Source organism: Telopea speciosissima, chromosome 2 (genome assembly GCF_018873765.1).
Source record: "Telopea speciosissima isolate NSW1024214 ecotype Mountain lineage chromosome 2, Tspe_v1, whole genome shotgun sequence".
Classification (NCBI taxonomy): domain Eukaryota; kingdom Viridiplantae; phylum Streptophyta; class Magnoliopsida; order Proteales; family Proteaceae; genus Telopea; species Telopea speciosissima.
In genome coordinates, this window is record NC_057917.1 from 67,728,809 (window position 1) to 67,755,152 (window position 26,344).

At 40.4% G+C, this 26,344-nt stretch overlaps 3 protein-coding genes across 4 annotated transcripts; all 3 read left to right on the forward strand.

Annotated features, from left to right (window-relative positions):
• Positions 1-313: 313 nt before the first annotated feature.
• On the forward strand, positions 314-895 carry LOC122651034 (RING-H2 finger protein ATL39-like). Its single transcript, XM_043844376.1, has one exon. The coding sequence runs from the start codon at positions 314-316 to the stop codon at positions 893-895; it is 582 nt and encodes a 193-aa protein (XP_043700311.1).
• A 6,797-nt stretch (positions 896-7,692) lies between these two features.
• Positions 7,693-19,055, forward strand: LOC122649469 (PLASMODESMATA CALLOSE-BINDING PROTEIN 5-like). The gene is made up of 4 exons (XM_043842643.1): positions 7,693-8,307; positions 8,461-8,488; positions 8,608-8,785; positions 18,747-19,055. The coding sequence occupies exons 1-3, from the start codon at positions 7,893-7,895 to the stop codon at positions 8,756-8,758; spliced, it is 594 nt and encodes a 197-aa protein (XP_043698578.1). The 5' UTR covers positions 7,693-7,892; the 3' UTR covers positions 8,759-8,785; positions 18,747-19,055.
• On the forward strand, positions 10,405-25,841 carry LOC122649468. 2 transcript variants are annotated; one of them, XM_043842642.1, is made up of 6 exons: positions 10,405-10,411; positions 19,304-19,996; positions 20,089-20,214; positions 20,342-20,505; positions 20,600-20,831; positions 20,992-21,183. In XM_043842642.1, the coding sequence occupies exons 2-6, from the start codon at positions 19,337-19,339 to the stop codon at positions 21,163-21,165; spliced, it is 1,356 nt and encodes a 451-aa protein (XP_043698577.1). In that variant the 5' UTR covers positions 10,405-10,411; positions 19,304-19,336; the 3' UTR covers positions 21,166-21,183. The 2 variants fall into 2 exon arrangements, with proteins under 2 accessions (XP_043698577.1, XP_043698575.1); XM_043842640.1 differs by lacking the exon at positions 10,405-10,411 and adding an exon at positions 25,804-25,841 and having other exon boundaries at positions 18,559-19,996; positions 20,992-21,179.
• Positions 25,842-26,344: the final 503 nt, after the last annotated feature.

The window sequence follows — 26,344 nt, forward strand, 5'->3', positions numbered from 1 at the left end:
GGTTACCTCATTCGCTCCTTCCTTCCTTCCTTCCTTGGTTAACTTTTTTTAATTTTTTGACAAGTCCTTCCTTGGTTACCTCATTCGCTTACAAGTAGACAAAAGCAAAAAAGCACACAAACACCCACACGCACTCCCCACTCATTATTAGTGCTATTCTTATTTAGTTGGTAAACAATACATTCAAATATCAGAAACTCAAAGAACCCAAGGGACCGAGAGAGAGAGAGAGAGAGAGAGAGAGAGCCCAAAACTACCCAACCCTTTGATCCACCAGGCCAGTTGTTTCTCTTTGGTTCTATCTACTTCTTCCATGGCTTCAGATGAAGATTCAGGTTACTACCTCCTTGATGTTGATGATGATGTGTGGTACCGTTCAGTTGGTAAATTCATTGCCTTAGTCCTTATGGTTGTAGTCGTCATGTTAATCTATTTTTATGCGTGGAGGACTTGCAGACGCCACAGAAGAGAAGCTTCTCAGCCATCCATTAATGTTGTCTCAACAGCCTCACAAGTGGTGCAGCACTCTCTCCATCTATCGGTCATTGCTTCACTGCCCACCTTCGTCTACAATCCACCCCACCAGCTCCAGAACAGCACTGACACCGTAGTAGAATGTGCGGTTTGCTTGAGCAAATTAGAGGAAGGAGACATGGCCAGGCTTATACCTACCTGTAAACATATCTTCCACTTGCAATGCATCAATATGTGGTTGAGCTCTCACTCCACATGCCCCTTGTGCCGTTCTGCTGCACAAGCCTCCACCACTGCTCAGCCACATCATGAACCATCATCTATGGGTCCCCAATTGGATTCATTTAGCCCTTCAACACCAAGTAATTTAGAGAGTACATCTCATGATGCTTCTTCACAGACGTCCAAGGAGGATGCCTAGCTACGTGATTACCATAAATGGGCAGCAGCAGCAGCAAACATATGGGGTTGAAGATCTAGACACTCATCACTAATAATAAGTGGTACAAACATATCTCTAGCTCTGTTCTTCTTTCTATACATGATTACCTATTTTATGTAGTTTCCCGGACCTGGCTTTCCTCCAGCCACGGCGGGAGCTGGAGGATCCAGCTCAGTCAAAAACAGGGGAAGGGGGGGGGGGGGGGGGCAGTGAAATGACCCAAACACCCCTGTTTTGGCTGGGCTGGATCCTCCAGCACCCGCCACGGCTGGAGGAGAGCCGAATTCGTTTTTCCCATTCTATATATAAAAAGCATTTCAAACTTGAAATGAATAGAATTGGTTCAAGATAGAGAATGTTTCGGATTTAAACCACAAATGCAATATGTTTATGAATGCAAAGATGTTAGTGACTTGGGGAGAACTCATCCTTAAAAACTAACCATTAAAGAGAGAATGTTTAAGTATATATAAGTTTTCATATCGAATTATTCTGATGTAAGATTATAACTTCTACCTTAAAACCCCAATTATAATGGATATTTAATTTCAACTTAGATTAAGAAACATCAACAATCCAGAGGTACCAGCTAGATTAACATCCGGATTCAGAGAACAATGCTTGCCGCCCACCCTTGTTAAAGTGGAAAGCAAGAGTTTCTCTTGTCACAGATGTACAAGTCAAGCTTGTCTACTTCAGTTGTAAAGAAAAGTGAACACACACAGTATCTTAAAGAAGAGAAATTATAATGATAGTTATGAAGTTTCATGATTAATATTCCAGAGAGCACTTTTTATCTCAATTAGAAATTTAAGGATGGAGAACCCTCCCTAGTAGGTTGATCCCCAGTTGAGACGGTACTAGTTATGCCCAAATTGGAGAAGGATCGTCGGATGACGTTTAACCATACCTCATCTCTGCCCTACTTTTTAATCTAATCTAATATTAACGATAAACTATTTGACCCTTTTACGGAATTGGTCCCCCTGCAGAGAGATTGCTTACGCCAGAAAGATGTTTTCTTCTCTTCAGGAAACTACGTGGATGCTACCCTCTTAATGGTTCTTAGCTGTAGAAAATGAATGCTAACATGTATGCTGCATCAACCATTGGGAATGACAAACAACTATCATACAATGAATAAAAGGATTTACGTGATTTGGTAAAATTGTCTACATCAACGTTGAAATGAGATCTGTTTTACTATCAATGGAGAATAGGATTTCAGTCGCAGGAACTCCAATTCAGCAATATATCCTTCAGCTGTGGTGGGAACTGGAGGATCTAACCCAGCCAAGAGAGGGGTATTTGGATCATTTCATAGACAGCCCCCCTTGTGAAATGACCAAACCCCGACTGTTTTGGCTGTGTTGGATCTTCCAGCTCCCAGATCCCTTGACCTCACACCTCTTTCAGATTTCGTTACAGGGTAAAAAAAAAAAAAAAAAAAACCAAAACCAAAACCTTAGCTCCATATTTATAGAGAAACCCTACATAAGAATTTTACCGAAATACCCATTACTTAATTAATTGTTCCCAACATTGCAGTTACTCGTAGATTTAGTAAAGGGTTTTTCTTATTGACACCTCCAAAAGTATGAAATCATGTGTAACTTCTCATCAGCATGTCCTACTTAATACCCGCATCTTAAAACCATGCAAAAACTAAAAATCACTACTCTGTGATTTTGAGAAAAGCGCTGCTGTGTTATATCGTGCACCATAAAAACATGGTTATGGGAATTGAAATTGGATCGTCGCATTTGATTGAATCGGATTGGATTCGACTCAGTCCAATTCTTGATTCCCTTCACTATGCGCTTCATGTATCGGATTGAATCTTGGATCGGCCACTTTGATCTGATCTAACAAATGCATGTTTGCCAAGTGATGGCCTACCAAATTTGGTAAAACAAAATCTAGAACGTTGTGAGAAAAGTGAGCCTTTCCATCCCCTAGATGCATGGGAGAAAAAATTTGGGATGCTCTCCACCTCATATATTCAGAGAGGAAACATATTGAAAGTTACCACCTAAATTAGGCTAGGACCTGCGAAATAAATAAATGACTCAATGACAATTCCAATAGGGACTAATACAATCAAATCTATGGTTCGGGTGATGATGTTAGGCAACCTAGTCCACTGGTTAAACTGATTTTCTTATTGCTTGATCAAAATATAATATAAAAAACACACGAAGCTAATAAAAAAAATAAAGTAATAGGAAAAACAGGTCATACCCAATGCATTAGACTCCCGCATTTAATAGGGTTTGGAGAAAATAAAAAATGTACGTAGCCTTATCTCTTTCAGAGACTGTTTAAAGAGTAAGGTAAGAATCACATACCGACTTAAGTCCCAATCACACAAGGTCCACAGGAAAACGGGTGAAGTGGGATGCTTAGTCACAGAAACTTTGAAACGTGGAGCCATTGAAGAAGCATGGCAGAGCCTCCCTCGGTCAAGGAGGGTCGGCCACCGGATCCAACTGCTGCCGGCGTGACGATGGGCGGCGAAGATCCCAGTTTGGCTATGGGTTCGAAGGCTTCTTTTACAAGTGTCGTTTCTAGATCAGTGATTTTTTATTCTCCATCGATTCCTATCAAAAGCCCTTTGATTCACATGGGGACACCTGCTGTGTTTTTTTCCAATGACGAGATCTCTTTCTCTAAAATACCGTTCCAGTACTCGTTGGTAGCTAAGTGTGCTTTTGGCCGCCCTTCCCTCTTTGCAGTGAAGACGTTCCTGCAGAAACGCTTTTACCTACAATAGGAGGTTGTGGTGTCATCGTTTGATCGCAGACATCTCCTTCTTCGGTTTCTTGAGAAAACCGATTTCCTTAAAGTCTGGTTAAAGGAGCAGCTGTTCATTCAAGTTGTAGCTTCAGGTTTTTTAAATGGACACGGGAGTTTAAATCTGGCTCGGAGTCCCCTGTTGTCCCGGTGTGGGTCTCCTTCCCCAACCTTCCGGTTAATCTCTATCAAGGAAATTTTTTTGTCTCCATTGTCGGAACGGTGGGTAAGGTTTTGAAGGTAGAAAGTGCTACAGCCTGCTGCACTCGTACAGTGGCGGCGAGGGCATGCGTGGAGTTGGATATTCGATCGAGTTTACCTGAACAAATTTGGATTGGGTGTGGTACCTCTGGTTTTTTTTCAGAATGTGGATTATGAGAGATTACCCTTGTTCTGTGAGTGTTGCTTGAAGCTTGGGCATGGGGTGGATCAATGTCGGAAGAAGAAAGGCCATGGGGGCGGCGTGCATACTAAGCCTGTGCCTGTTGCACAGGTTGAGGCGCATGTGGATTCTCCTAGAAAGGTGATAGAAAATGAGAATGCTTTGGTCAGGCAGGGATTGGTGAAGCAGATCGCCCATGAGGGAGGAGAAATGGAGAACTCGCCGGACTTTTCCATGGTGCCGAAATCTACAGGTGACGGAAGGCTTGAGAGGAGAGTCGTTGGGGTTGGGGAGTCTAGTTTGGGAAGGAATCCCGTTGAAGGGGATTTAGTTAATCAGATCCAATCGGATGGAGTATTTTTTGAAAGAGATAGAATGATTGCCGGTTTGGGCGCTGATTTAGTGGAGAAAGACGTGGTGGTTACTACTTCTATTAACCCTCACATAAATGCTCCTTTGTTTTTAAATTTAGAAGATAATGAGGTGGCATCAGATGAGGATGATGGTAATCAATATAGAGACTTTAATGCAATAAAGAATTTGAGTTTTAAAAGTAATGATGAGGTAGAGATTGAGTTGGGAAAGGAGTCTTTATATTCAAATAAGGAGGGATATTCTCACGTAGGTGGGTCGGATGGAGTGGATTCGAGCCTAAATATGGGTGTGGGTTCTGCTTGTGCACCTGGGTCAGATGTGGGTGGGTCGGATCATGACCAATTTGATCAAGAGGAGATGCAAGGTGGGTGGACTCAGGTATTGGGTCGAAAGAATCGTGGTGGCTATAGGAAATCCCCTCGAGGTGGTCATGTGGGTTGCCATATGGCTACTCCAGTTATTGGTAGAAATCGACGTCAAAAGAAAGCAAAGCCTAGTGTTAAAGCGGTGGACATGACAGTAGAAAAATCTCTGGTTGAAAAGGAGACTCCATCTCCCTTTTCACCAGAGGAGGAGACTCTTTTGGCGCGTATGGCTTTTGATCGGCCTGGTGTATATGCTGAGATCCCCCGACGATCAAATAGGACAAGGACCCCGTCGGTACGCCTCGCAGATCTCCCGTAGCCTTGTTTTTTTTTCTCGGGTAAGCGAATGGCTTGAAGCCCTCGCCATTATGGTTTAGGACTGAGCTTCCCCTTTTTAATTTTTAGCTTTCTTTGCCAGTATTTTGTCATAGGCTTGTTTGCCTCCTTTTATTCAATAAAATTTCTCTTTTTAAAAAAATAAAAAAATATAAGAATCACATACCTGAGGCGACTGGCTACAAAACCATCGTTAGCATAAAAGAAGTTAAAGTAAACAAAATATAATACATATGAAACATAGACATATTTATGGAAATGCCATTCTGAATCCTAACTGTGAAGCATGGATGTTTGGGGAAATCAAAGTAAATCCCTAAAATATCAACGAGGATTAAGAAAAATAAGAAAACATCTCAATAAACCCAAAACATGGTAAGAATATGATAGAAATTTGTGTACAAATAAAATAGTGAAAATTTATGAAAACGGCCTTAGGGCTAGCCGGCTAGAATAAGCCTAGAGACATTCTAATAAAATCAGAAAAATAATGAAAAATGGGAAAACATCATGGACAGAAAAATCAATGGTAAATCTCTAGTGAAAAGGTGAGAACACCGATAAAAGATTATTAACACAAATTAAGCGGTGAAACCCTAATTTATAGTTAAAAATCCTATTCTAATGATAAAATCGACAAAAGAAAGGGGAAAAAATGTATGAAAATGAAAATCATGATGCAAATAACATATGAATGCGCAAGTATGGTGCTGGGATCTCTGGTCTATTGATGGAAACTGAGGTTGTGCGTGATGCTCTTCTGATGGGGCGTAGCTTGAAGTTGGATTGCTTAGTTGTGTTTTCAGATTCCCTGTCTTTAATTCGTTTTTTGAATTCTCCTTCCTCCTTGTACTTTGGATTGGGCCCCTTCGATCGTTGTTGAGGAGGACATTGTAGATCTTAGGTCTCATTTCTCACAAGTTAGGTTCTTTTATGTTCCCCGTTCCTTTAACAGGAAGCCCATTTGTTGGTCATGGGTGCGTTTAGGTTTCGCTTGTCTAAGGGTGTGGTGGCTCTTTCCACCGGATTGTCTTGGTTCTGCTGCGTTCTCTCGCATGCACTCTTCTTCAATGTTTTCTTAATAAAATCTTTTGAGTAGCTTTTGTTGTCCGTCTTTGATAAAAAAAAAACACTAATAATAATATCATATGAATGTAAAAATAACAACATGCACATACATATACTAACAAGAAGATAAAAAAGGAATTAAAAATTAAAGATGTGTTACCTAGTAAAAAAAAGGGGAGATTGGTTCAGATTCTTGTACGACCATTTTCGTACGAGAACCTGATCCAGCCTCGTAAAGGAATCACAAAATTGGAGGGTTGAAGGATGTCTTTGACTAAGGAGAGAAGCTCAATCCCTCTCCCAAAGGACCCAAGGTTCTTATGAAAACTAGGGTTGCAAAGCTCTCTTCCAATGACACCCAATTTGCCAAAAATATCTTGTAAAACGTGAGAGGAGGCTCTATTAATAGATTTAGGAGACTCCTCTTCTCCTTAACAAATCAAAGAACCCATTAATCCCATATCCACCATCCAATTTGGATGAGAGAGGGATTGTTCAATATCAATGGCCCAAAAGAGGGTAGAAACCCTTGGCCAATCAAATCCGAGTTAAAAACGTGATTTATCATGTTATTAATGGGGAGTCTCGGGGGACCAAGGAATGAATCTAGCGAAGTTCCAAGTCTCCAAGGATACCCCTAATTCGTGATAACAAAGGAATCCTAAAAAATGAAGAGTCTTCAATTATGGAAAGACCTAGACTTCGATGTTGAATGGGATCACTTTGACACTAAAAACACGAACTTCGACGTCAAGTGTGTGTTGAAGAAAGACCGCTCGACGTCAACTCGAATGCACTAATTAATTGTCGAACAAAGACGCATGCATCGACTGAGAGATGAATTACCATAGAGGATGGGTTCGGTGGTCTCCTTGATTATTTACCAGTGATTTATGCTCTCCGGCGATCGATTTGCTCTCTGGACTGGGCTACTGCTTCTGTAGTAGATGAAATTTTGTCTCTTTATTATTCTTTTTTGTTTAGTACTCACAGATTCAGTAGTATATGGGCCCATTCACGATGGGGGTGTTAGGACTCAGTCCCGCGGCCCATCTACTTGGTCCACTAGCCTCTGATTCTGGACCGTTTGTTCTAGAATCGAACCGGGTGGAGCCATTTGTTGACTTTTGACCATGACTATTAGGGGACAATAACCCCCGCATATATAAGATGCACATGTCATCACCAATGGTTGGATATCATTACAATTAGGGGACAATAACAAGATTCATGAATTATGGCAATCACACCAACTAGGATTCATCATCAGCGCATTATGCGTTGAGTTGAATGACTATAATACCCTTGACAAAGAACAGAAGGACAATACAAAAATACAACAACAAATCTAAAGAAACGCGGAATAAAAAGAAGAAGAAGAAGAAGAAGAAGAAGACAAGGAAGGACAGTGTGCCACCACTCACCAGGCAATAGCAGAGCAGAGAGATCCCTTATAGTGACCAATTCTCTCTCTCTCTCTTAGCGAATCCATCTCTTCCACTGCCGCGATCTGCTCCTCAAATCCAAAACTCCAACGGTCACATACGAAGCTCCAGCTTCGAGAGAACTCCCCCAAATTTCGAGATAAGAAGAAGGAACGTTTCGCCTTCCCTGTTTGCTTCTCCACTTCCTGTGCCTCCAGATCTCTTCAAGTTCAATGGCGGTGATATCTAATTCTTATTCTCATCGTCTTCTTCTCTCATTCATCCTAGTTACGGCGTTAGTGCATTGTACTGCATTAACATATACTGAGAAATCCGTTGAAGCTACTTCTTCTTCACATTCGAGGGGAAACCCAGATCTGGAATCGAAGGCTAACAGCGGAGGATCTCCTCTCTGGTGCGTAGCGAAGAACAACGCTGAGGATACAGCTTTGCAGACGGCCTTGGATTGGGCTTGTGGGATTGGGGGAGCCGATTGTGGACCAATACAGCAGGAAGGTCCGTGCTACGATCAAAGTAACCTCCAGAATATGGCTTCCTATGCCTTCAATGATTATTACCTCAAGCATGGAATGACAAGCGAGAGCTGCAATTTCGGGAACTCTGCGGCCCTCACTTCCTTAGACCCTAGTAAGCTTTCTCCCACTTCCACTTCCACTTCCCTTCCCTCTTCACACCTGACAATTAGGGTTTCTGATTATTAAAGTGTGAAACCCTTCTGTTTTTCTCACTCTTTTCTCATCGACCCTTTTTTTTTTTTTTTTTGGTTCTTTCAAATTTCAGGTTGGGGGAAGTGCCAGTTTCCATCAAGGTGAGCTTTAATTGATCAAAGATTACTTTTGGGGCCTCTTATTAATTTTTTAATATTGGTTACAGTTGTTCCTAAAAACCTGATAAATAATTTTCTTGAATGGACGATAAATGATGCAGCTCTATGGCAATCAATGGGAGCTTTGGTGGAACAGCTCAGTTTGGACCCACAGGATCAGATTTCAGTGGTGATAAAGCCGTCGGCAGTTGGAGTCGGACCCTAATCATCATACCATTGGTTTTCACCTCTTCACTAGCCTTCCAGTTGTGAACACATTAAGAGAGAGAGAGAGAGAGAGTCTGTATCTTAATCTAATGACACTAATGTAATACCCTCTTGGGGTCATTTACTTATTATTCAATTTTAGTTCCTTTGATCAACTTGTTTCAACTTTGGGATATCAAAGTTCATCCACATAAAAAATAAAAATAAAAACTTTGGGATATCAAAGCTCAAGACATGAATAGGGAAGATCATATGCTTATGGCATTAAGGGAACGAAGAACTCCCACAAGGAAAATTTAAAGACTGAGCAAAAATTAAGGTCTAAAATTTTAACGGCTAAGAGTTCTCTGTGGGAGAGCATGGCCACTTACACGTGCACGGGTCGATGGGAGCATATGCGGAAGGATCAACCGGGGGCATTACCACCTTTCATTTGGGGGGGGGGGGGGCACGAGCAGTCAACCCCCACCCCCCAAAACCGAACGAAAATTTGCTGCTGCCTGGGTTGCAGCTATGCTCCTGCTGCCTCAACTGTAGGCGGTGATTTGGAATCCAAAAGGGTAAAACCTAAGAGGGTATGTGTGAACCCAAAGGGGAAAGAGATTATTCCAATTTTACACCTACCATTGGGAGCAGCAGGAACATGGCTGCATCCGAGGTTGCAGCAAAAAAAATTCCCCCCAAAACCCATCTTTGACATTGTTTTCACACGACTATCAATTAAGGGAGCAATGGGAAGGATTGAGGCTAGCCCAAGCCCAAACCCGTTCCAAAATCTGACAAGTGAGTGGGCCACGTTTATCTCTTTCTAAGGAACAATTTCAATTACAAGCCCAGCCCATTTATACTGGGTGTTTATCTAAGGATGAATGCTTGACTCAGTCTAATTCATATTAAGCTTGTTAGAATAAGAACATATATAATTTTAGGAAAAAAGCACATTGATATGGCCCTGTAGAGCACTTCCACTTAGATATGAATGTGTATACAAATCAGTTTGTAAAATTTCTGCTAAACTATTTTCGCTCATTATAAGTATCTAATCCTTATTTATAAACTAGGTAAAAGGAATGCTAACCGGTCGCACTCTAGGCGTGGCTCCCACGCCTAGACACATAACTGTCTAACCACCTTGGAAATGATCGCTTTGCCCCATGAGATTTCTGCCTTTTCATGGGGCAAGACGGTCATTTCCAAGGTGGTTAAGCGGTTACTGTGTCTTATAAGTTCGGCAGCGGATCACGAATCTTGGCGATCTTCTCTATCTAATGAATGGAAAGTCCGCTTTGAAATCGTCCGCCCTGCACCCACCCCCCGAGTATATGCTTCAACAGGAATCAAACAAGGGTAGACCTAAATCTAACTGGGGTTCGCGGTGGTGGAGGAACCGGATCGGAAAAAAGAGGGATTCTAGTTGTAAGATAGCTAATGAAACCGTAGCTGGAATTGAGGTCTCATTCAAAGAGAAAGATATCAAATATCTGGAGTTTCTTTTTGTATCCTATACGGATGATCCGATCAGCAAGGACCATGATTGGGAATTGTTTGATCGTCTTTCTCCGAGGAAGAAGCGAAACATAATCAACTTGAATTCGGGACAGCTATTCGAAATCTTAGCGAAACACTGGATTTGTGCATCACAATGACACCTGCGCCCTCAACAGCCCACTTAATGACTCTCATCTTGTCTTTCAGTTCGTCCAGCCGTCTTCTAGCTTCGACCAAAACCTTCTCCTAAGCGTTGGAGCCACACCTAGAGCGCGATTGGTTAGCATTCTTAAACCCTATAAACTATTACTTTAACATATATCATTCAACATTGCTCATATATACATATGGGAAAAAGAACCATGCCTCGCAGTTTGGCGTTTGCACCCAGACACAAAAGGGAGGCGAAATGACTGCCCCACTCTTGTTTATGCTCATGCTTGCACTACAAATTTTATTTATTTATTTATTTTTTGATGAAACAAAGAGTAATCACACAAACCACACACCAATCCCAAAAGGTTAACCGACTTTTGGGACCGTGGAATGGCGGATATACACAACTCACACTACACACACACCCGATGTGGGCTTGCACTACAATTCATTCCTGTGCTTGTGCAAGGGCCACACTACTAGGCAAAGAACCCTCTCCCTATACATATACATATAATGCATGTGATCTCCCAATTGTTGGGCCCAAGCCCAAGATTAACTTGACCCATTTCACAATATTCTCGATCCTAATTAAGACATTTTGCTCCATTTCGTTGCAATGGAAAATGAAGGGTAGAGAAGGGAAATTTTCAAACCTAAAAAAGAGAACTTTTGTAAACATTATTTAATATGATTGTATAAAGTGCTTAAACTCCTTACCATATTTACTAATGATGTTTTTTAGGTATAAATTTTATTTTGCTTTTCAAATCTAAGGCTTTAGATGTAAAGTAGAGTGAATTTTTTTAATCAAATATAAAATTATTTGGAGTTTAACAATATAATCATATGAAGTAAAGAATTACAAAAAAATATATATAATTTGAAAATTGCACTTCGTTACCTTCCTTTCCCTTCCCTTCAATTTCCCTCGCAACCAAATGGAGCCTATGATGCACTTCACTAGCTAGGATCTGTCAAGTAGAAAAATACACAGCCCAGATGAGGGCTAAACAGATGAGGGCTAAACAGATGGCACGTGGAACCAAAGCAAATTGTTCCTTCCCTCTTGCTTTATATACTAGGAAAATAAGGTGGCTACTCGTTCGCATTTCTAAAAAAAAAAAAAGGGAAAGAGAACTATGTCTGGGAGCATGACCTATTTCAGCGCTCTCATGTGTGTATTTTTCTCTTCTTTATAAAAAGAAATTTGTGCCCCTTGTTTCGAGAAGGAGAAAGACAAACATGGGGAGCACTGGCGTAGGCCATGCTCCGAGATAGAGAACCACCCCCCCCCCCCAAAAAAAAGGTGAGGAAGTGTGAAATGACCACTCTACCCCCTATGAAAGGTGAAATGGCCTTGATCTCCAGCCACACGCACAGGGGCCACGTTTCCCCATAGAAAACACTTCACAAAAAATAAAATGGGCAAGAGAATGCTTATAGATCATGTAGCCCCAGCACCAGCCCAGTAGCCAATGAAAGTGCACGTAGAGGTAATGATTTGGATACAATTTTCAATTTTATTGAGGGTTGAAGAGTCTTTTCGTGCACAAAGGCATTAATTTATGTCTAGACTCAAACACAAAAACCATGACCGGTTAGTATTCTTTTTCTCAAAAAATAAATAAATAAATAAACTCCCACTAAAAACTAACTCCGGTGTGCATAGGTTGGAGCGATCCATAGAATGGGCATGTCACATCTAAGAATAGAATACTAGGTGAACTTCAAAGGCTCCACCTAGGGCAACAAGTAGGGAAAATGTTGCTTTAGGAACCACCGAACCAACCTTGGATATATATAGTAACGCGGTTTCCCAATCTCCCCCACATCCCTCCCTGGTTAAGAAAGTTTTACTACTTAAAGAACTCATAATGAAAAGGGTACGTAGCTTTCATATCATCATCAGTTCCACCATATCAACTTGAGAGAAACAACCTCGTTCTATAAATGTAAATGGGGCCGGCCGAGATTTCTCAAGGGTGGCCCCGAGTCTGAGAGAGTACGTACGTATGTAAGGTGTTGTAACTATAAGTGACGACTAATTATGGCCCTGCTACCCTTACTGATCTGCACAAACTTCCTAACCTGCCCTAAAGTGAACATGGGAGTTTCCTTCACTATATCAAATTAATTACCATAGCAAGAACTTGTCCCTATCATCATTGAGCTGTTTAATGCCTCTTTTGAGTAGTGATTCTCACTTGAGAGCAACGGCATTTATTAATTGTAGATTGCTTAGCCTTTGAGCTTAACCGAGCGGGAGCATTAATTGGGCCGGACATATTCGCCTTTCATGGGAGCAGAGCGTCAAATCGTTATCCTCTCCTGTTACAGTACGGTGTTGTACTGCATCGTGCGGTGCTGCAGAGACCATGTGGTACAACGGGTCTCACATGGTACACATACTATCGCACGATGCAATACAGCACCGTGCTGTAACAAGAGAGGATAAAAATGGGCGAAACATCATTTCACCATCCTCTATATCCGGGTATGGACCGTGTACACATCCATAGAAAACATTTCTTCATATTAAGATAATCTTCAATTCTTCATAGCTCGGGAGAAAGCTACACAAAATTGTTATTTTTGGGACCATCAACCAAAACCCTAGGTAATTTGTGATCTAAGCATATAGTAGCTAGTCATCCGACAAGATCTGTTGGTTAGAATTGTGTATTGGTTTTGTGGACCCCAATAGTTCTTGTTGACATTGATTGGCTAACAAAGAAAGATCCTTGTTGACATATCATAAGATATGTAGTAGGTCTGCATATGTTGTTCTACACATCAATTGTCATCCACTAAAAGTTGTTGGCTGCAATTGATATCACTCGTTGATTTTGAGGAGTCATTTGAGAAATGCTTTAAATTGATTCTTATAAGTGATCTATGAACATTTAAATAAGTGATACATATGATTCACTCTTTGAAATGTGATTCCCCCACGTACCCCACTCCCACACTTCCAATCTTTTCCTCTCGAAATCCTCTCTTGCTAATCCTCCTTGTGCCCTTAGACCTTGACAACTCATAATGTTTTCACTTCTAACCATATAACGTTAGTAAGGCAAAGTTTTCCCCATTAACAGTCAATCTAGAGAAGTTTCTTTTGGTGGCCAAATATTTACCACATGGTAATTTATTGGCTCTCAAATTTTGTGAATGTACATCAAATCATTGTTTCATTTGGAAAACAAAATGTTACATACAAATGGATTTGGGTTCATAACCATGGGCTTCAATGCACAAGACCATATAGCACTTACCAAGGCAATGAGGCATTATCAATTAGCATTACACATAACAAATCGATTATATATATTAATACAATTAATATGCTATTTATAGACAAATTTGCAATCTCAGGTAAGATCGACTCAAGATCATTGGATCCTTTTCTATCAGATAGGAAGGGTTGTTGCACATTATAACTAGTAAACTATATCGTTTTGGTTTTTTCTAATGGAGGAAGTTGAAAGCTTTGAAATATTGTTGTGAATTGAACTTTAACAATATTGGTTATTGCTTGAAAATGCAGACACGAAAGCTCAATACAAGGTGAGTCATATATATGTAAGACATGTGATCCCAAATTTGAGATCTAATTGTTCATGGTGCACCATTCATCAAACAGCCAATTTACCAAATCCTTTTCATGCATGGTTCAAAATGGTGGACTGGTTGCCTAAAAAAAAATTCTAAAATGGGAGTCAAATTTTTTAATGTGCATTTATCTCACTTTCGAAAGTGTAATAAATATTTTATGCAATACGGATTGACTTATGGAACTCCTTTGTACCCATGCCTTAGTAAAAAAACCTTTTCAGCTACTTTTCTTTTTTTACCACCTAGCAATGTTTGTTGTTATTCCAACCTTCCTCTTTTTTTCTTATGAAACTTGATACTCAAACTTTGTCTACATGTTATTGATGATATTATCTAAGGATGATTGTTATTCTAATTGAATAAAGCCACATTCATAAACAATGTTTTCAATAATTTAAAGGAACAACCAATTCTTTTTGAATAACCAAGACAGTCAATAAAAAACAAGTAAACTATACCCATGATGGACCATATGGTTGAAAAAGATCACGAATTAATATATAAACTATCCAAAGAACAACCCATTTGTGAAGGTTAAAATGACAAAATGATGCTCACAACTGAGGCGCAAGAAGCATAATTTTTGCTTAAGTCAAATATCTTCTCTATGTAAACATAATTTTGGCATACCTTACCAATTACCATTAAGAATTTTTTTTTCTTTTTTGGGGTGGGGGGGAGGAGGAATTATCGTCTCCATTTATCTGTCCTTCCATTTTCTCCATTTCATCTAGTAGGGGAGGGAGTGGACCCTACTGGGGCAGTGTGTTCGGGCAAGGGATAAGGTGATCATTTCCACCCCCTATGAGAGAAAATGGAAGAACAGATAAATGGAGACGACAAAGATCCGGGGGGTGACGTAGTGGACTGGTAACGATTGATCGGCTATTAATTCCAATGGCTTCGATCATTTGATTTGAAGATCACATTCCGATCTATTTACCAAATGTGTGCACCTTCGACAACCACAATAGTGCTGTTTGTTGATCATTAAGAAACAAATTTAATTAAAAAAAAAAAGAGTATTAATGGGTTTCATCGTTAATCTTAGAGTAAAAATGGCAATATATGGTGGACATACATTAGACGTGATAGCAATATATCCTACTCTATACATGGCTAAGCTGTAGGTTCACATAAGATCCTATCTATCTATGTTAGCTTCCCATGTGACTACTGTAGGCCCAAATATAGAACATTTCAACATCCATGCTAGCTCCAAGATTGCTATTTTATGTATAATACAAACGCATAAAGCTAGCTACATTGTATTTTCTGGGCCTTGACAGGGATGAGAGAGAGAGAGAGACAAACAAGAAAGATGTGTGCCTTGAGGTACAAGGTGAAGATAGGAGAATCGAACTCGTGATCTCTTAAGCCTAGACCTCTTGAGCATTTAAAGCACCAATAAGAGTGTCAATCGGTTTGGTTTCGATTATTCGGTCTGGTTTCAGTTCGGTTTAAGATACAACATGGGAACCGAAATCGAATAGGAACATGTGTTTCAAAACCAAAGCCGAACTGATACGGTTCGATTTTCATTTGGTTTCATATTTGATTTCGATGCCGATTTATATTTGATTTAGGCCCTATTTTAGCTGTTTAGGTAAAAATTTAACATTATTACAAAAAAACAAAAACAAAAAAAAAACCCTTGTTTGTTAGAGCCATGCATACTCCACTAAACTTTTTCCAAACTTTAAAATGGAATAAAATTATCATCTACCTTAGTAAAATAGTTAAATATATATATATATATGATTTATTAGATTCCTTACTCGATTCGAAAATAGGTAAATTGATTTCGTTTGACGGTTTCAATCATAAAACCAAAAACCGAACTTTGACAGATTTCATCAATGTTTTAAACCAAAACTGAATCGATTTGATTTTAAATGGCCGATTTTGATTTTGATTCTAAATTGTTGGTCCACTGAAGTGTGTGGAGTGTTGTTGTCATTGTTGGCAACGTATTCAGTCATATTGGTATTGTGGCAGCAGCTATTGATGGTTTGGTAGAGTTGGAATGGTTAAACGGGCTTCTACACAGTATCAAGGGTAGTTTGGTCTTTTGGTAAAGTTACAGCAGTATCCGTGCATGTAGGATGACTATTTGCAGTATATATGATCCCTAAGAAGTGTTTGTCAAAGGCCCGAAGCAGTAGGTGAAGGTTTCGTACATCAAAAGTTGTGATTTCATAGGATCGTGCAGTGGGGTCCACTTTGAAGCTATTTTTGAAAGTGATAATGGCGCAGAACTGGGTGAAGGACTCTTCATAAGATTTGTAGTTCGTCGAGTTACGGTTCTAATGCAACTACTCATGCATCATTTGGATGTCGTATGAGGAAGTTATATCGATTTTCGTGTTGTTACTTGAAAATGGAGCAAATCTGGATAAGGACGATTTTCCCATACTTAGCCAAAATTTTGGCTTAGTTTTTTAAGTGGTATATTGTGAACAGTATTTTTCCTTTAATTTGGTGAAGTTCCAGAATGTTTCAGACCGTTGGATCAAGATCTATGGGTTGGATTCCAATTTAAAGGCATATAGTTGGGCAAAGAAGGGTTGGCCCTAGAGATGCTTGCGCCTGGCTTTTTAGTGGCTTGGCACATGATTTATTATTCACGTGCGTCACACCATAGTGATTTAAGTTTTGATGTATATGCAAGGTTCTACTCCAGTGTATGATTCATATAGTTCACATGTGATGGAGATTCTATTTAATACATTCTAAGTGGTTGAAGTAATAAGCACAATCTTTGTAATAAAGTAAAAACGCGTTTTTTTAAATCGTGTTGACATAAGCATGACATCATGGAGAGAAAATAATGCTCGAGCAACGTCATAACGGGTTTCGTTACGTTATGTTTGTCACGAAAATTCCTCTTATGTACGGATTTGCCATCTATTTCCTAATTCAGAGCATCCATCTTTGGAAAGGGATATCTCGGATTTGGGTGCTGCAAAGTGCGTTGGATTCACAGAGAGGAGGAGAACGTCCCTGTAAGAAAAAAATGTAAAAAATTGCTCATATGGAGAGGTGTGCAGGAATAACCAAGAAGGTGGTGTTTTCACGAGTTCCGTGCTTGTTGTGAGTCGTGCGACTTTTTGAGGACGTTCTAGAGGAGGTGCTTGCTGTGCTATTACCCTGAAAGAGGTAATCCTCTTTAGTGAATCCCAATATTTTGTTATTGGTTGTTGTCTTTGAGTTGAAAGCCTATGGAACCTTTGTAAGCTTTGTTGGCAAAATTTTTGGGAAGGGATTTACATTGTTGAATTTTTTTTTATGCTATTGTAACTCTATTAAGTGGGGGCTTGCATAAAGATTGGGGTTGTTGCCCTCGTTTGTGTGGTTGTACAAACCGAAGCAGAGATTGGAGTTCCTGAGTGATTGTAGTCACTAAAATTAGTTGAGTATCGTGCAATATACGAAACCCTGATTAGGTTATTGCACCGTGGATGTGTGCACAGTACTGAACCACGTTAAATACTGTGTCTCTTCTTTGCTATTTTTATATATGTGTATTGAAGTGTTATCTGACTGCAGAATGGGTGTGTTTACGTGGGAGGCCTAGCCAATTCATTGGTTGTGAGGCAAGGTAACACACGAACTGTAGATTGATCAAATTGGGGTGCCCCAAGCCAGTCGGTGTGTGCACAGGGCAGTAAAACAGAGATACAGGGATTGCAGTGTTTGTGTTTCAGAGAGCAGTGATAGAGAACTATCATTCAAGTTTGGAAAATTTTTATAATAACGCTGATTCACCCTCCCCCTCTCAGTGTCAACCTGGGATCATCATAAATTGATACCCTTTAAACATCAACTAACTACGCTAGCAGTTTGTCAATTGTTGACCTGTAGATGATTTGGTCGTAAGGGTTACGTGGTACATATAAGAAAAAAGGATCCAATAGTGAATCAATTGGGACACACCATGATTCATTGCTCTCTCTACCTAAATCTATGGACCACTAAATTTTAGTTTTAAGGACCATCAAACATAACTGAAAAATCCCACACATTTTTTGTTTTAATTTACAATCACTAATAATTAGAAAAGGGTGTTTGAGAGGAGTTGGGACGGGAAAGGCAACGTCATTATACAAATTTAGTATGGGAACACCAGAGAAGAAAACGGATAAGAGACGAGGTATGTTTGGTTTATCAATCAATCAATCAATATGTGTAAATGAACCGTGTTGAGGTGTGGAATCTGAATTCAGATCTTCTTCGACGCCCTGCCCGTAGCGGCTTGAGTGGCACACAAACAGGGCGTGCTGCAATGATCATCTTATCTCTGCCCAAGTGTCTTGTCCAACAGGGTAAGGTGGTCATTGCAGCGCACCCTATTTGTGCACCGTTCAAGCCGTTACGGGCAGGGCACCGTAGAAGATCTGGATCCGAAATCTGGTGTGAATCAAATGAGCCAAAGGCTTGTGTGGGCCTTGCGGGTCCCAAATCAGACCCTTAAGCAGTAAAGCTGCAAATGGTGGCCTCATTTGCCTCAACCGGTAAAGAACAATGAGAGAGAGAGAGAGAGAGAGAGAGAGAGAGAGCTGTGAGTTCCATGAGAGCCTATGTAGAGGAAGGAGAAGAAAATGAGTAGAGGTGGGTGACAATAATTCATAGGGTGAGGAGGGTGAAAATGTGATGACCCGTTTTATAAAATGGAGCCTTTGATGATGGAATGAGGTGTAGGATGAGGAGAGAGAAAGAGATCTTAAAACTGGGAAGATTGATTTTGGTTTTGAGCTCTTGAGAGTCGGTCTAGGGGAGAAAGAGGGAGTGGAGCGAGGATTTGGGCGAGAAAAGAGATGGAAAAAGATTCGATAAGTGCTTGGATTTGCGTGGTTTGAAAGGGCTTTTTGTTCGGGTTGATTTGTCTATCAGACAAGCGAACTTGGGGGAGGGAGATACGGAACTCTCAGATATACTTTTTCTCTCTCTCACTATTTTATATTTTATTTCTCTCCGTCTCCATCTTTGCTGAAAACTTGGGTTGGGTTCTGGGTTTTTTCCCATAAGTAGCCGATTTTCACTCCAGAACCTGCGAGATTTTGGTTCTCAAAAATGGGGATTTCGGTTTTCTCTTGACTTGCGTTTCTGGTTTCTCTGTTTCTCAGATTTGGGTTCTCTTCCTTCTCCCCCCTCTTTACTACTGCAAATTTCAACCTGGATTTTTTGGTTGCGTCTTAGGAAGAAGACCCAGACAACAATTTATTTCTTTTTCTTAGCATTCTGAATCTTCTCTCTCTGGGTTCTCTTCATCATTTTCACTTTTTGGCATCTGGGTGTCTTCATCTTTTTCATTTGTTTTTCTTCTTCTAGGATTTTCCTGTAGTTAGATGGCAGAGCAGAAGAATGGCACAAGAAGAACAGCAACACCAGAAATATAACAATAATAGCAGTGGTGGTGATTGTGGTGGTGGTGGTGGTAGTAATGGAGGAGGTCGTTCTGCCAAGAAGCTGAAGCAGAAAAAAATCCCACAAAGAGGTCTTGGGGTTGCCCAACTGGAGAAGATCCGATTAGAAGAGCAGCAGCAGAAGGGCGTGGCTGCTGGGGTGTCCTCCCCTTGTTTTGTTATTCCACTACCTCCTCCTCCTCCTCCTCACCACCAGTCATCTTCTTCGTCCCCTTTCCCTACATCTTCAATTGATCTGTCTTCGACAACTTCTCTGTTTGGAAGCCCTCCTCCGGGTCCCAGCCCTACTCTTGATCTTTTGGTCCCACCACCACCTCCAACTCCTTCGTTGCAGACGATAACTCCAATTTATGGTTCTCATCAAGTTGCTTCCGGTGGTGGCAGCGGTGGTCGTACGATGTCTGACATGGTCACATCTTTTACAAGGCAAGGACATTATCCCAATATGTGGAACGAGTTGAACTACAATGGTGATGTTCCCAGATTGGATCATGGACTTGCATGCCGAACCCACTTGCAGAACGAGACATCCTACCCAATTTGGCATTCTTCTCCCCCCGTTGTGAATGATAGAAAGCAACCACATTCTTCAACAATGGTGACTGATTTTTTTTATATTTTTTTTTAATCTCTTCCTGTCAAGCACTCTCTAGAGACTGCAAAGCAATCTCTGATTCTGTCTCTCTGCAGGTGACTGTCCCTCCCTTTACTTCATCATCGTCTGGACTAGGTTTCCCGATGGAGCTTCCTTCAAACCAAAGCATTTTCAGCAACAGCAACTACACGCCACCGTCACCGTGGCCCGAGGAAGAGAAGGTATGTGGGGGGGGATGCCTTCCTCATTTTCATGCTTCGAATTCGAAAACTTTACATTATAGAATAGTTGATATTGTTTAGAAGATGGGATAGATTCTAATAGTTGACTGGTTGGAATGTAGTATAGATGGTTGGTATTAAGCGACCATGGCCCTTCTCTCTAGAAAACCTGCCGTTTCCTTCCAAAATTCCTTCGATTATCCAGCCAATCTACAGACCAGAAGAACAATCTTTATGTGGCAATAGCAATGGCAGCACATTCAAGTTGGAACCTGGAGATTGCATTATCAGGTTGGTATATCTGGGATTTTCTCTCTCTCTCTCTCTCTCTCTCTCTCTCTCTCTGGGTTGTTGGCTCACATTTTTTTGGTTATGCTGTGTTCAGTGAGGGTACCTCGGGCTCCACAGCCCTCCACACGACCTGGAGAGGAACCAGGTCCGAGCTGAACCACAAGAATGGAATTAAAGAAAATGGAACTCTTCAAGGGGATTTTCTCACCTTGGGCCCTCCTGCAACAAGTTCATCCACAATGGGTTGCAAATCTAATAAGCAACAGCCCTTAGCATCCTTACCTTCCCATTATCCAATCCCTGAATTCGATCTGCAATCATCTCAGGTAAGAATGATTAATTAAGAAAAATGGAAATCTTTTCCTTTCTCACCCTCCCCCCCCCCCCCCCGGCCGCCCTCTTCTTTCTTGGTTGCTGTTCCTTTTGCTATGTTTCTGACAACCGGGTTATTGTGTTTTTAATTTGGTGTTAAATAATGGTGTATAGGCAAGAAGCATTGAAGAGCCCTTGCTGCGACCAGCTGGGTCATCAATAGAACAGCAGCAGCAGCAACCCATTCATAATTTCTTCCCACCAAAAGGGCAGAGAGTGGCAACCACGACGAACGACCACAGGAGAATTGAGGCTAGCGACACAGTTGATCTCAACCTGAAGTTGTAAGTGGGGGGAACTTGGAAGAATTTGACTCTTCTATTGCATCTCTTAGTCTCTTAAGAAATACGAGATGAGAGAGAGGAGAACGAACTACCATGAAAGAGAAGTGCGGAGGAAATCTCAGGGCTGTATCCAGTGTGTGATCATCCCAAGGAAGTGGGGAATGGGTATAGTAGAGATGTATAGCCATAATCTATCTATGTAGTTTGTTGGGTTTTAATTTTATTTTTGAATGGTTGTGTTTGTTTGTTATGCTTTTGAGATTTCTTCAGTTTTGCTTGATAATGTTGAATGACAAAAGGACACTTTAGATTCGTAACAAACCTTTTGTATGAGATGAGTTGAGGAATGATGTGGGTTTCAGGTTTTGTTCTTTCTTGTTTACGTTTAAAACAATAATTGATAAGGGCCGAACCCTAGTACAGTATCCCACCATTGCTGAGCTGAGGGCTTGAAGCTGAAGCAGCAGGGGAAGGGGGGAGGGAGGTTGGAAGTAGAGCTAGAGGAGAGAAGGCAGCATGCCAACGTGCGAAATTAAAATCCTTCGAATAGTATAGTATCCCAAACTCCAAGAATTGGGATCAGACATGGAGAAGAAGCAGAAGTGTTGAAAAGGAATATTTTTTTTTTTTTTTTTTTTTTAAATGGTTTGGAATTTGGATATTGGGTGGGAGTGGGACCCAGAAGTACTTACTACTGCACTTCAAAAATGAATAATGAGCAAAAAGGCTGAAAACCTGTGCCCTGTAAATTTATTGTACGATGGAGTAAACCAATAGAGTACCAGATCAGATCAAATCACAGTATCAAAACAGATACTGACATGAGAAAAAGGCCCACTAACTGACTGCTAGTTTCAGGTTAGTACTATAAATAACAGCCTGAACATGGTAGCAGAATCGTACACAATCAAACTTGGAAGCTAATGAAGAGCCATAATTCTTTTTTGTTTTTTGTTCTTTTTTTTTTAAGGAATTGGGATTTGGGATTGGAAGGAATAGGGAATCAATCAGAGGCTGTGAACTGGGATATCCCCATCGATGATCCCAAGGTGGGGATGAGTATGGATGGGCCCCATTTGCATGTTGCATGGTGCCACAGAATCAAACGTTTCATGATGATGCATGCTGGCTTCAAGACTCAAACAGTTGGGCCTGTATCTAGGGTTTGGGAAACTGTAGGAAACTTTATCTAAGGGTTTTAGAAAGTTATCATATAAATTAGGAAAATTTATGAAACACCCTTGAAAATGGGTCGAATCTCAGATCATCCTCTCAAATTTGAAAATACTCAGATCATCACCTCTACACTAACAGTGTAGTCTGCTGTTAATTATTGGTGTAAAAGGATTATTTTATCATTGTACTAAATCATTAAAATTAAATTTACAATACTACCTTTTCCTTCATCCTCAACCTAATTTCACCCTCTTCCTCACACCTATAACTTAATCTTAAACATAAGTTCGCCGGAGAGAAGGAAAAAAATACAAAAAAACCAAGAGACAACACAACTGGTGGCAGCTGCTCCGATGGTGACTCAAGAACTCCATGGGAAAATTTTGAGGTTTTCAATTCCTTTTTCGTTTTAGATTGAGATCTGATTCCGTAAACATTTGGCAAAACAAGTGTGCAATAATAAAAAATAAATATAAAAAAAAGGGCTCGCGACCATGGCTGCCACTCCTACCCGTGGCAAATCGATCGCCACACAGAGGTTAGGAAGCTTTTCCGATCAATTAACCCCAGGATTTTGATCACTGGGATGAGACAGATGTTCACCGGGGGGTTTTAAGGCAGGCGGTTGCCTGTGTTGGCCGAGAACAATGGCATTTTTTTGAAACTATGGCAAGGGTAATATTAAAAGTAGTGGAGACTCAACCTTCCACAGATTGGACTAGAATGAAACTAGTGGACACTGATCACTCAGATATTAATTTCTGAACTTCACTTTCTAAGATGGAAGTTACATGTGGAAATCTTTTCCATTTCCTTTAAATAGTTGCAGGTTTAAATGTTTTATTTGTTACCTAATCATTGGCAGTTGACTTTATTGACGAAAAAGAAAAAGCATTTGTGGGTTATAAGCGTTAGTCTCCATCTTCATCTAAACTTAATGAGAAAAATTTTTTTGGGGTTTTTGTAAAAATTTGGGGGTTTAAGTAGGTTTCGTATTCAGATTCGGAGAGTCGGACTTGGCCAAGGAAGTAAACTTGCCATGGATGCTCTTTCACAGCAGCTGGTTTTTGTCTTGGGGTTTTGTGGTGGGAGAAACTGGGAAAGCTAATCGTGAGGTGCAAGGATCGTCGGAGATTCACAGCGTCTGAAGCCATACGATTGGTCGCCGGCCTATCACCACCCTTCGTCGGGATTATTGGGCCGTCGTCACGATGTTTTGACTGCCATTCACAAAGTTTCCTTGAGGCAGAACCCTAAGGGTTTCATTTGTCTTTCTGTTGATTTGGGGAAGAAGAGGGATTATTCCCCTCTAATTCCCCTCATCCTTATAAACTTAAAAAAAAAAAAGTAACTTCACATTAACCAAAGGGTAGTTTAGGGTTTTCAAAAAATTTAACTAGCTGACTTCATCACTTAACTAACGATAGGGTCTAATTTGAGTATAGGGCTCTAATGCAGGGAGTGATCTGAGTATTTTCAAATTTCAGGGGATGATCTGAGTTTCGACCCATTTTCAGGAGGTGTTTCATAAATTTCCCTATAAATTATAAAGGTACTCCGGTGGTCCATCACTCCATCAGGAGCAACGGCAAGGCAATAATCAAAATCTGATGCACAAAACATTCTTCGCTTGAAAGCGCCATGCATTTGTTGGTTCAGTTTAATTAGGGGACCCCATTGCAGCCAAGGCCACACCCTTTGCCACTGCAACAATTAAAGGCTACAAAAGTAACCCTTAATTAATTTATTCATTTATTTATTAGGGGATTTGACTCTCTAATTCAACTCAGAAATGGTATATTTATTTATTTATTTATGTTTACTGGTTTTATTTAAGTAGTAGTTATATAAGTCGGACTATAGGGAGCATACATACATCAGCTTGTAACACTTCAGATAAACCACTTGGGGTGGGTCAAGTTCAAAAAGAAAATAACGAGATACAGAAGAGTGAGAAGCAAGCTAGCCAATCCATAGCTCTATGTTTTTTTCTCGAAATCGGTGTTGACAGTGAACCAATCTTAGTTGGGTTAGCATTAGTCGACAAAGTTCTCATGTACTTGCATGGTAGTTGTCGGTAGGAATCCTACAAAGCTTGAATAATAACAAAAGAGTCGGATTCTATAATAATATGATGTAAATCATGAGCTATGGCATATGATAAGGCAGTGCAAAGCGTCCAGAGTTCAACAATCAAAATATTTAGATTTTTTTTCTTTTTGGGTAATGATCAAAATATTTAGAGAAGAGCCATGAAGGTGACATTGTCGGGTTTTGGTGTGAATCTCGGAAAATACCTTAGGTTTGATTGCTACCTTGGAAAACAATGTTTTGATTGCTATGTTGAAAAGAAATTGAGATAATGGAAATCTAAGTGATTGAGGATTCTTGATAGTGGACGTAGAGAGTTGTCCAAACCACCATAAAATTGTCTTTCTTGCTTTACCTTTTTCTTCCTCCTTACATAGATAGACTTGAGTGTGGATGAGTGTTCAAAAACTCTTTAGCTTCTGTGATTATTTTTGTGCAAAAATCTTGTGTTTTAGTTTATCAAATTTTTATATTTCAATTCACCTCTTCTTGGAAGATCTCTCGATCCTGACAAAGGTCTCCGTAGGTCTTTCGAGTTCGGTGACTTCGGTCCCTTAAACTTGCAAATTGTTTGGAGTTCAAGGAGGAGTGGATCATGTCAGTTAATAACAGTGTTGAGTCTCAACTCTCCTTTTGGAGCTTCCCAGCAGGCGACTACCCCCTCTCCCTCTGGCTTATCAATCCAGTCCATAATTAGTATGTTCGTGTTCATTCTGATTCCCAAGCGCTTATTCGTTATACTGTGGACGAATCAAGCTCAACCGCTAAGGTTTCGTTGTCATCAGTGATATCAGGTTTCTTACCAAAAAAAAGTGATATCAGGTTTGTAAATGATTTTTTTTTTTTTTTTTTTTTCTTTTTTCTTTTTGTGATTTCGCTATGCTTGTAGAGAGGATAACTGTCAAACTCATGGTCTAGCAAGATGGGCTATAGGCTCCCGAGGTTGGATTTTTGGGTTTCTTCTTTTCCGGAAGAACTCATGAACTGAATTTGCAATGGAATGCATTCATGTTCCCTTGTATTGCTTAATGTTATTGACTCTGACAGTCTAACCTGGGTGGTGATAGGCTATTCCTTGAGATCATTCCTTGCAAAGAAGTAAACCCGGTATGAAGAAGCAGAATCAAATTGGGTGAATAGGTCGATTTGAATCGGAATCCAGCCAAATTCAGTAGATTTCTGCAACCCTCTTGTGAGCTACCTATATTATTCACAACCGACTCTGATGGCTGATCCTGTATCCGATCCAGGTTTCTTAAACCATGGGAACAATTATATGTTCCTCCCCTTGGCAGGGTACTCTGACGATTGTTAATCCAAAGCATACCTGTTCATTTATTTAGTTGTTTGCTGTTTGAATTAAGTGAGGACGGGCAGAGAGATAGAGAAACAGAGCATGGGAGAGAGAAAAACAGCCAGGCAAGGCAGAGAGAGAGAGAGAGAGAGAGAGGTGGTGGTACTGGTTGAGATGACCAGTAAGTCCAAGAGAGGGAGGGGCCTGTTTCACTTGAACTAGGTTGAACCAATTAATAAAGGGGTAATCTAGGGATTTTGAAACACCAGGGAAGAGATGTAAGTCTGGATTTTCTGGAGAAACTAGAAGTAAAAAAAATTAAAATGGAGGAGTTCGTGTAAATAGAGGACAAGCATAGACGACTAATAGTAATTGCCCCTAAGATTTAGCTCTTGATAGTTGATATGATAGTAATTGTAGTGATTAGGATAACCTATGTTGAGAAGTCACAAGTTGTAACCCTACAAGTGTGCTCGCTTTCTAAATGTTCAGATTGGGATCTACAATGGAATCTCTGATGTCAAGACACCCTTCTCAGCAGAAATCCAAGAGTTAAAAATCAAGATAGAAATGAGACTTGTATCAGCTGGGACTACAGATGTAAGATGAACGATTTGGATTT